The 10,913-nt window shown below is 33.6% G+C and overlaps 1 protein-coding gene across 1 annotated transcript; it reads left to right on the top strand.

Annotated features, from left to right (window-relative positions):
• The first annotated feature begins 380 nt into the window (after positions 1 to 380).
• Positions 381 to 10,511, top strand: LOC149568056 (nucleosome assembly protein 1;3-like). The gene is made up of 8 exons (XM_089816676.1): positions 381 to 452; positions 8,066 to 8,161; positions 8,243 to 8,341; positions 9,586 to 9,664; positions 9,755 to 9,816; positions 9,928 to 10,062; positions 10,177 to 10,235; positions 10,319 to 10,511. The coding sequence occupies exons 1-8, from the start codon at positions 381 to 383 to the stop codon at positions 10,509 to 10,511; spliced, it is 795 nt and encodes a 264-aa protein (XP_089672802.1).
• Positions 10,512 to 10,913: the final 402 nt, after the last annotated feature.

Here is a 10,913-nt window from a genome sequence, read left to right as displayed (position 1 = left end):
TATTAAATCTACCATGTTCTCTTCTTTGGTCAAACCCATTTGTCCCTTCTATCTAAATAAGACCTCCTTCTTTAACCATGATGGTGTTGTTCTCATTGGTGACATATATTGTGCCAAAGAGGTGGGTTCTAACATTGATCCTTTCCCCTTATCACTCCTCTCTGGAGTCTTCCTGTGTGAGGAAGAACTTTAGAGTGAGCTTCTATGAGCTTGAGTTGGGGACCTAGCCTCTATACTGGGAGGATCTTGTTTCCTTTCTTCCATAATCTATCCCTTTTCTAATACTTCATTGACATGTAATTGAACATATTCTCCCTCCTTTAGGGTTTTACCTTCAAGTTCAACTATCAGAGGAGGTAGGGAAACTGATTCTTAATCTAATGGAGGAGGCACTGATGAAAGATCTTGTGATGGTGGAGGATGAATACAAGGAATCTCTTGTGACAAGGGAGGCAATTGATTACAATCTTCTCCCATTGGTTCATTTTGAGGAGTATTTCATATTGTCTCTCCTACTATTTAAGTCCCCACTAGCATAAAGTCAAAATATGAGATATTAAAAATATCATTTTCCTTTCCTTCCATTTCTTCAATCTAATTTTTTTGTTCCTCTTTTGAGGTCTCAACATGGATAGGGTCTTAAGGAACAAAAGGTGATGTTTGATTTAAAATCCTTCTTCTTTCTTCTTCTACAACTATGGTCGAGCAAGCCCTCCTATTCAAGAGGACAAATTGTATTTTCTCCCCTTCTTCCTCATGTTCCACCTTGGGGATGGTTTCAAGAACCCAAGGTGATGGAGTGCTCTTTTTCTTTGATCTCCTTCTCTTTACATCCACCACCCTTGTCTCAATTATGGCCCTTTTGAGTATTGATAAGAAGCTTTTGTTGTAGGGTCTTTAGGCATTGGTGCTTCCTCTTCTGCTAGCTAGGTTTCTTCCTAATTAGGTTGGGATTCTTCTCCTTGGGTGGTTGGCTCTTCCTAAGCCTTTTCTTCTTGTTCCCTTACCTAAGTGGCCCTCTTCATCTTCTTTCTCTTTACCCTTTATGTCTAGAAGTACTCTATCTCCCACTCATGTTGGTGTACTATTTCTAACCTCACTAGTGATTTAATAGGGTAGGTTGGTACAATGACCTTGGTTCCTTTTCCTTTCTTAGGTTGAGCTATAGCTTGAAGAATTAGGGCTTGAGGAACTAGGTCCAGATGAAAAGGCTTTCTAATTTATTCCCTTGTTAGTTCAACAATATAACCATTTAACTCTTGCCCAATTTATGCATTCATAATGGGTCTTTCATATATATTTTCCCTATTGTATAAGGGATCCAACACTTTGGGGGAATCCTTGTTCTAGGCCTTGAAAGACCTATTTCCATATTAAGCACCTTTTTAGTAGTTTTAAGACTAATTCTATAATAGTCCCTAATTTGGACATTGTAGTCATCTATAATGTTCATCTACTGATTTTCTAGTGCTACTTCAGGCACACATTTCTTTCCCACCAAATGTTGCATCATCCTCATATTGTCAAAATATGGGCAAGGTGATTGGTAATCCTTAAGAGGATATTGATCCCACTCTAAATCAAATGTAGCAATATCTTGTTTCTATTTGACTTTGAAAGTCCCAATGGTGATTGGCCATACCCAAGTCTTCTTATGTTGCTTCCTTACACTATCATAATTAGAGGCCAATAACCTTGCTATCTCCAATAGTAGTAGCCTATCTGACAGATATAATGGGAGCTTCTCTATATACATGAGAGTACTAGCTATCTGGATATAATTAAATGTCTTAAATTGGACGTAATAAGCTCCAATTTGTGTTATTCATGTTCATACTTCTATTGATATTCTTTTTGCATAATCTCCTTCAATGAGCCAAATGATGGAAAAATATGACCCCATTATTGACCACCCTATATTCATAACTTTGTAGGGGGAATTTATTCTTCACTAGCTAGGGATAAACTATGTATGATCAATAATTTTCATCCTATATACTTCCCTTCCTATACAATCTTGTATAATCCATGGGTGTTTCTGCTAAAAGATACACCATATATGAGGTCATATAAAAGTGGGGGTCATTCTTTACCAAAATCAACTACTCATCTAGATTTTTGTTGAGTATAGTAGCCTAATCAATAGGCATCTTCCCCATTTTGATGATTTCTGTAAAGTGCACCATCCATATTTCTAGATGAGCTACCATAGGAAGGCCCATGACTCTACTCTGAAAAAAATTGAGTAGCCAATATCATCTATCATATAGCCTTTGGTCAAATTGACCTTTCCACGTCACCTACTCAAAGGTATTCTATCAATTAGGCACTTCCCTTGCACTAACTCTTTGGCTTCTATCTCATTCTCCCTGTACCATCTATCTATGTCATTATTGGTGATCTAGGGTAACTGATCTACCCATGGAAGATGGAAGACCTTCTCAATGTTCCAAGGTCTTATGTCTAGGACTATCTCTTTGATCACACTCTTGAAAACTTTCTCTTTCGTCACATAATGATGTACCAAAGTCATGATCACTTTAGATGATTGAACTGACATTAGGTGAGAAGCAACATTTATCAACCTACTTTGGATTAACATGGACACCATGGATGACCTCTTTGGGTTTGTTACATAATAACAAAACACTGTTCCAATCAATATGCCCCAACTTAGTATCTTGGATCTCAGAATGCTTGTCTTGAAATTGAGATTTCTTCGGTGCTCCTTGATGCTTGAAGGCGACTAGTTTTGGTGCAATCTTCATGGATATGGAGGATGAAGAGGATGTCATTATATTTGCACAAAAAGAGAGGTGTCAATATCTGATGTTGGAGACCTACGTCATCCCTAAATTGTGATCTTAGACTAAAAGAACACTAACAAAATAGAAGAAACTAGTTAAAATCCCACAATTATTCCTAAAATGTGCACTTGTGCACATGTGCACCTGTGCACATGTGCACTCTTTTTATGGCACTAGATTTTATGAATACAAAGTGCACAATTGTGCACTTAGTGGATGTGTACATGTGCACAAATACACACTTGATCTGTGCAATGGAAAACTATTTTTGGGGGGACTTGTGTTTGAGCACACCATGTGCACCTATTGAGAGTGTACACATGTGCATGTGCACATATGCACATCCCAAGTACTATTTATTATCTTGAAGGTAGATTTAGTGTTCACAAAGATGCAGAGTTTTGGAGGAGCAAAGATGTAGATTTTTGGAGAAGCAGAGCTATAGAGGGTGTGAAGGTGTGATGGTCAAAGGTCTGAAGATAAAAAGTGTGAATAAAGAGGGGGGAAAGGGTATTTATAGGAAAGAAAATTTATGATTTTCACCTCTAAAGGTGTGCACATGTGCATCCTGAACTAGAGGTGAGTGCACAAATGCACACTTAGCACACATGCGCATGGTGCACTAGTGTGCAACTACGAACTTCTTCCACTATGAAGTAAAAAGTTTAATCTCTAACCAAACATGACTTGATCTTTCCTAACTAGGGACTGGGGACTAGCCTATACCTAGAGGAAGATCCTAATCTATTGAGGCATCTAATTAGGTTTTTCGTGAGGATCTTAACAAAAAAATGGGGCCCCCCATTTTGTGACCTAAAATGAGGCATGTGTTGTGAAATCACAACAAGTAAAAATCAAAGATAGAATATGAAAGATGTTATAAGAAACCTTGATGAATCATTTTTGAAAGATAAGGAACAAAAAATCTCATGTGTTGTGTTCGAAAGTTAGTCAAGTGAAGCATGTGAGAACAAATTAAAGTTAGTTATATTCTCCAACCAATCACAATATAATTAAGTATATCATTTCATCAATTAACATGACTAAATTAGCACCACATTAGAATATAAAACTTTAGGATAAGAACTGTAACATGCAAAGTTAGTCTGAGGTAGAACAAGATGAATGAAACCTAAGGTTAAGTGCACATATGATTTTGAGTTGATATGTGAGTGCACAAAGTGAAACAAAGTTACTAGTTAAATAAGAAATGAAATTTCAACTACAAGTACTTACACAATTAATGGAAAAGTAAATTGGATATTATTTAAAGGCTAAAATTAAGTTTTTGGGTGCCATTTTATCATGCAAGAATTGAAGGAGTCCTTAGAGATAATTAAAAGAAAAAATTGAAGTGTTCTGACTAACAAATTCAACAAGCCCTAGTTTAACAAATTTGATGCATTTATCACTTGCACAATCATAATTTAAAGTTTGAATTTTTAAGAAATGGAAACCCAACTTTATGTGATGTTAGTGAGAAATCTAGGTACAAATTCAAGACACATCCCTACATTTCATTAGAGGATGACCTATTAGGAGCATTTTCACAAATACCCAACAATATTTTACATGTAGAGGACATTTGAGAGTATATTTATTGTAAGTTTGAGAGTATAGGTGAAAATGACATGGACTTGGTTTACAAAAATGAACTATCATTTAAATAAGGGTTTGAGAACTTGAAATACCTAAACATCACCAAAAACATGATATATATGGAGTGTCATAATCATGAATGGAAAAGGATAATTCTAAGCTTCATACATGAGGACATATTATGGATAGGATATATACCTATCATAATAGATAATGAAATGATTCACAAACTCACTAGTTTGAAAAATGAGGATAGTAACCCTATTAATGTCAAGAATTTCAAGAAGTTGGTGGAAACAAATATGAAGACAATGTCAAATGGAAAAATTATGAAATTAGATATGATCAAGGAAATTGATGTTAGATTGATAAACAAAGTAATTGAGTATATGTTGAACAATAGTTCAATATTGAACTTTGTACCTACTAGATGTGTCCATGAAACTTACCTAATGATAGTCAAGAAAGATAAAGCTGATGTGTGTGAGATCTTGAAGTAGGAGATACTGGACAACATTAACATAATTAAGAAAATAAAGAATGGAGTGTTTATATGTGAATCTTTGTTAACACATTTGTTCTTTCAAGCGATAAGGATATTCCCTAGAATTCTATACTATGAATGTATATGCACAATGAAGTTGATCGCTCATTAATGTCACTAGTACATTTGACCCCATTTTTATACCAAAACTTTTGACCATCTATTAAAATGTTTTAGATTGGTTGGAATATGGAAGGAAAAATATCTTTTTAAAAAATGCATGCCCATGTTGGTAAAAATTTTGACCAACACTTAGTCCATACTTAGGCTGCAACGATGAGCAAATTATAAACATAATCAAATCTTAGCTCGTGGTTTTGGTCACAAGTGCGGAAAGAGTGCTAGAGTCGAAGATTCAACTGCTAAGAGATTTCAGCATTTGAAGCAAAAATCTAAATGAAATTGTATTTGGGCTACCTCGGATCTTAACAGTAAAGTTGGAAGTCCTCTACTCCAACATTGATCTTCTCAAGATTGTATTTTTGACAGACAATTTGTTGATCAGAGCAATTAGGAACTACTATTTTCTTCATGGAAAATGCTTGTAGAAAACCCTAAAACCCTTGCTTGCATTTTGGGAGGGTTTTAATTTTCATGGAACATAGCTCACCATGTTTTGTTGATAGATCCTCGTGTTTTGAGGCACAGTTCTCTAACCTCGGGGCAACTTGATCTCATTCAAAATATTGGCATTCACAAGGAAGGAAAAATGTACAAATACATTGTGAGCATTATGGCCATAACCCTTATTAAAGTGTTATAGGCTAGGATAGACAATCTTCAACTTTGCAGCCTCTCGCAGGTAGTTAGGGTTTTCCCTTTGATTCTCACAATGCTGGAGGAAAGCATTAAGAAAAAAATGGACTTTATACTCAATCACATGAAACTCTCTATAGAATTTGTAACAAAGAATTCATGCCTATTTTCAATGAGTTTGGACAAGTTAATTAGACCCTTGGTTTTAGTTTTGCAAACTATAACAACAATAAATGGAGCAGGGTAGGTTAATTCGAATTGGCTTTTTTCAATGTTGATGTTGTCTGAGGCCAAGTTTTTTGCCCAAATCATTCAAGTGCATTCTAAATCTGGTGCTCAATGTTCTGTCTATAAAAATGCAATGTCTCAAAAGCTCATAGACAAATAGAATATAAGTTTCTTAGCAATTCATGTGTTTGGATTTGTCAAGCCTGTATGATCAGGCCAATTTATCCAATGTGAAATGATGATGATACTGACCTTGTTTCTTTCTAAGAGCACCAATAGGTGGAAAACATCTTGCTTCACAAACTATTATCCACAAATTAGGATTGTAATTGCACTGGTAATAAAGGTATGCATCTACCATTCTACCCAAAAATCCATTATAATAGTAGATATTTTGTTTTTCACAATTCATCTGAGATCTTTTAGATTCACAGACTACTATCCTTGGATTGGAATTGTAATTGCACTGCTAATCTATGCTCGTTCTTTTGAATTTCCTACTTTTGTCAATAAATTAGGAATGTAACTGCATTGCTAATCAAGGTATGCTTTTACCATACTACCAAAAAGTTCTATTATAATTCAAGTTATTATGCTTTTCACAACTCATATGAATTCTTTTGGATTTACAAACTACTACCTAGGAATTGGGATTTCAACTACACTACTAATCAAGTTATGCTTCTTTCATTGTACCAAAATATTCTATTATAATACTAGTTATTGCATTTTTCACAATTTGTCCTATTCAAGCAGTAAGGAACATATGCTACTTGCATTTGATTTTGCAAAATGTTATTTCTGACCACCTGAATAGGGAAACCATTTGATAATCATGGGACATCCCATAGAAGAAAACCTTATGCTAGTTGTACTTGGTTTTCTTGATTCCACTCTTAAGTTAAGTAACTCACTTCATAGTAAGTAGATGATAAGAAAAGCTATCACAAGGTTCACTCTCCTACTTAGCTTTTTTGTATCCTTATTTACTAGAAAATACATTGAAGACTGCTTCTGGATTGAATGGTGTTTGCAATTTTTTTTATACAATCCTTTTTTTTCTCTTCCTCTTGATGATGGATCATAGAGTGTAATTTGAAAAATTACTACCATATGTTGCAAACATAGTTTAATTCAGAAGCATTATTCAATATAAGGATGAACTTTAGAAATCTAATGAAATTAAGAAAATGCATTGGTATACTCTTTTGACTTGACTCCTCGATCAACTTAGTATATAATAAGGTAATGTGCAAAATAATTTAAATAATCCTTGGATGATGTTGTGTTAGGGTGTATCACTAACAACAATGTGCATCTAGCTTAGAGTCATAGACTATAGCCAAGGATAACTCATGTAGCTAATGTTGTACCCCTTGCCCAATTGATATTGCCCCTAAACTCATCACTTTACTTGCCATTAAACAAAAATTTTAATATAAAATAATTGTATAAACTAAAGCATAATGGATTTAACCCTTGGTCACTAGGAAATGGGGATGGAAATAAGATGGGTATGCCATTTTTTTGGTATGAAGACCCCATATAGCTGATTCTTAATTATTCTTATTTTAATGTTCCTTCTTGGGATCTTCTAGATTTTTTCTCGAAAATAACAATTTTAACTTAAGTTGGATTATGCAATTCACTTACAAAGATAACTTCTATAAAATATTATTAATTTTGATGCATATATGAGATAATTCAAGTTTAGATATTAGATTAATATGAATTAATAATCATTTTATAGTAAGAATATATTATAACAACTACTCTAATGAGTATTATAATTAAATATCAACAAGTTTTTGTGGTAACATATAAATTCATATGAGCATCATGCATATCTATGCCAAAGTGTCTCAATAGCATTAATAATTTTTCCAAGGGAAATTTCTACTGTAATCATATCAAGAATTTGTTGGAAATGTTTTTTAAACATAAATCTCAAGGATGGTTGTCTTTGTATTGTGAGAACATGGGTGAATTCTCTATTCATCCATCTCTGTGTGGAAGTAAAATTTCTAAGGCCTAGGATAAATTGGCAGTGCCTTTGCTGGATAGAATCTGGTTTATAATAGAAATTTCTAGTTATCATTGGATTTAATAACTCTTCCATGATATGTTTTAGGACAAGCTACAAACTCTTGTCAGTACCTCGTCAGGCTACATTGAATCACTACCTCACAAAGTAGAGAAGCGAGTGGAGGCATTGCAAGATCTGCATGTATTAATATGTTTAGATTGTGATTTTCTATGTAAATATATTCATGCAAAGGGATTTATTATTTTTGTGCTGCCAATAAAGGGTAAACATAAAGAGATAGAGAACAATTTTTTTGAAGAAAAAATTGCATTGGAGGTCAAGTATCAAAAACTTTATGAACCTTTTTACAAGAAGTTATCTGTGTTTTATGTTTTTTTTGGGTGTTCAAAATTGAAAGCTTCATATAATCTCTTGATCTCTTGCTTTTCTAAGAAATTATTTAATTTTTAGGCACTGTTGTATATTGTTATCTTTATCAAAAAACTTGGTCCAATAGATTGAAACTTTCTTACTCATAGGAGTTTGCACACATGCAGTTGATATATACAATGATAGCCAAGTACTTTTCATATTATGAGATTTTACTTGATGTTGTTGTCTTCTTGCTATGCACATTAAACCATTTAAAACTTAAATAGGTTTATTCTAATGGATTGGAACCTGCAAATTTGTATATATTTATTTAGATAATTGGTTGATATTAAGCTACCACAAAGGTTGATAATCTAAGTTAGGTACTTCATACTCATTTAATAGATTGCACCAGATGATGTTGTCTACTTCTACTTTATTTTTATTAGTTATAGTTTTGGGGTTAGACATCACATGATTCATTATAGATTGACTTTCCTGGAACACAATATCTAGCATCCCCTGTGTAACATTTCCTTGTCATATTTGTGATTGTCTTTCTACTCTAGGATTCCTATATGATCTAATCTGTTGTATTCTTTGATTTTTTGAGATGCTATTTTTTCATTATTATTGCATCTTCTATTCACATGATTCATAACAGAGATTTTCCTAAATAACAATATCTTGTTTCACTGTAGTTTCCTCAACATTCTCTAGAATTTATTTTTATCCTAGGATTCCCATGTAACCTTATCTATTATGTTTCATAATGTCTTTCCTTCTTATAACCTAGATTTCATCCCCAACTAAATATGATGTGCATACCAACAAATATTGGGAGATGCAAGTCTTCTTTGTTTACACTATAGGTGAGTTTTCAGTGTTGACCATAAAATATCTCAGAATAAGAACAAGAAAATGGAAGAATAGATGATGTCTAATCAAGTACAAATAGGATAATGTCATAATAGAAAATGCTTTTTGGTTCTATGACATGACATCCTTAAAGCATAGATGGAACTTTCACAATCCTTTAGGAGCAATTTGATCTATAATAAACTATATTTTATTCAGATCTTTCTCTTGGATAATTATATGTTGGTAAGAAATTAAAGAGATAAAATAACTACTTTAGTTTACAATTCTCAGTACAAAATTTTGTAAATATTTTTAGCTCTTAGGGTAAAAACTTTTTGATTATGCTCGACACTCTGTAATCTATATTCCTATAATGGAATAGTCTGTTGCAGCGATATGACATTGTGAATGGAGTAGTAGATGTTGAAGATGATAAAAAAGAGGAGGAAGATTCAAAGAAAGATGATGCTAGTATGTAATAACTATTTCAAATTCAAGGTTCATTTGATTTGTGATATTTGGTGGGAAGTGCTTATTGTGATATCTTTGTCATTATGGTAGAAAAGGGCATTCCTAAATTTTGGCTAACTTCCATGAAGAACAATGATGTTTTGGCAATGCAAGTAGGATGTTGCTCCTTTTTCTTGTATCCAATACTTCGTTTGGCTATACCAAGCAATATTACCTATCTTCAAAATGTAGTGAATTGACTAACTTTTTTTAATAATAAATAGATTACAAAATGTGATGAAGGTGCCTTGAAGTTGTTGGAGGATATACAATGTTCTCCCCTTGACAGTGACAAGGGTAAGAAAGGTTTCAAGTTGGGGTTCTTTTTCACTGAGAATTCTTATTTTAAGAATTCTATGGTAAGTACTCAAATTTTAGTGCCCTTGCAACACTTTCAATGTCTATTTTATCTTTCAATTTCTTAATATATTCATTACCTTCCTAAGCTATCATATTTCCTTTGTGAAATGTAGTTAACAAAGACATATTACATGGAAGATGAAAATGAACCTATCTTTTATTGTTTAGTAGGGTAAGTCTAATGCAAACATCTCATTTTGCTAATTAGATTATCTGAATTTCTTCATTCATGTGGTGGTGTTATTTTACACACAGAACTGAAATTGATTGGTTACCTAGTAAGAACCTAACTCGAAAGGTTGTGAAGAAGCCTAAGAAAGGAGTGAAGAATGCAAAACCAATGAGCAAAATTGAACAATGCCCATGTTTCTTCAAAATTGTGAAATACATTATGATATCACCAATTTCAACACTCTATTTGAAGCGTAGGAGTGGTCTATCATCTTAGCATGAATTTTGAGTAATGCCTCAGTCCAGATTGCCTTAGAAGTGGCTGGAAGAAGCTTGCATGAGTCTGAGACTATGAACTCTTCCTGCCTTGGCCAAGAAGAACTTGCCAACTCTCTAGTATTAGGAAAAACCACAAAGTGGTGTGGCTGGTTTGCAACCAACCAATAAGTTCACAATTAAAGGAATGAGCCTTCCTTCACCAAGGATTGCCAAGCAACAATCTCAAGTGTACCAATTTGATCAATGCTCCAATCCTTATTGAGAATCTTGTCCCAATCAATCTCTAGATGAAACAGGGACATAAAGTGACTGGTAAAATGGTGAATAACACCTAAACATCTAAAAATTTCATCCTTATAAATTCCAAGGTCACTCTAATGAATCCTAACTAGTTCCATTA

The sequence above is a fragment of the Cupressus sempervirens genome, chromosome 3 (genome assembly GCF_028749045.1).
Source record: "Cupressus sempervirens isolate cs-2001-9-10 chromosome 3, ASM2874904v1, whole genome shotgun sequence".
Classification (NCBI taxonomy): Eukaryota; Viridiplantae; Streptophyta; class Pinopsida; order Cupressales; family Cupressaceae; genus Cupressus; species Cupressus sempervirens.
The sequence above is the reverse complement of the archived record's forward strand: the minus strand, read 5'-3'. Positions and strand labels throughout refer to the sequence as shown.

Bases quoted from the DNA above. Each gene is read 5' to 3' on its own strand.
- LOC149568056 (XM_089816676.1), top strand. From the start codon at position 381: ATGGAGGAGGCACTGATGAAAGATCTTGTGATGGTGGAGGATGAATAC. The intron at 8,342-9,585 runs GTGTTTTATGTT...AGTCTGTTGCAG, and splicing joins CTTTTTACAAGAAGTTATCT to CGATATGACATTGTGAATGG. The intron at 10,063-10,176 runs GTAAGTACTCAA...TGTGAAATGTAG, and splicing joins CTTATTTTAAGAATTCTATG to TTAACAAAGACATATTACAT.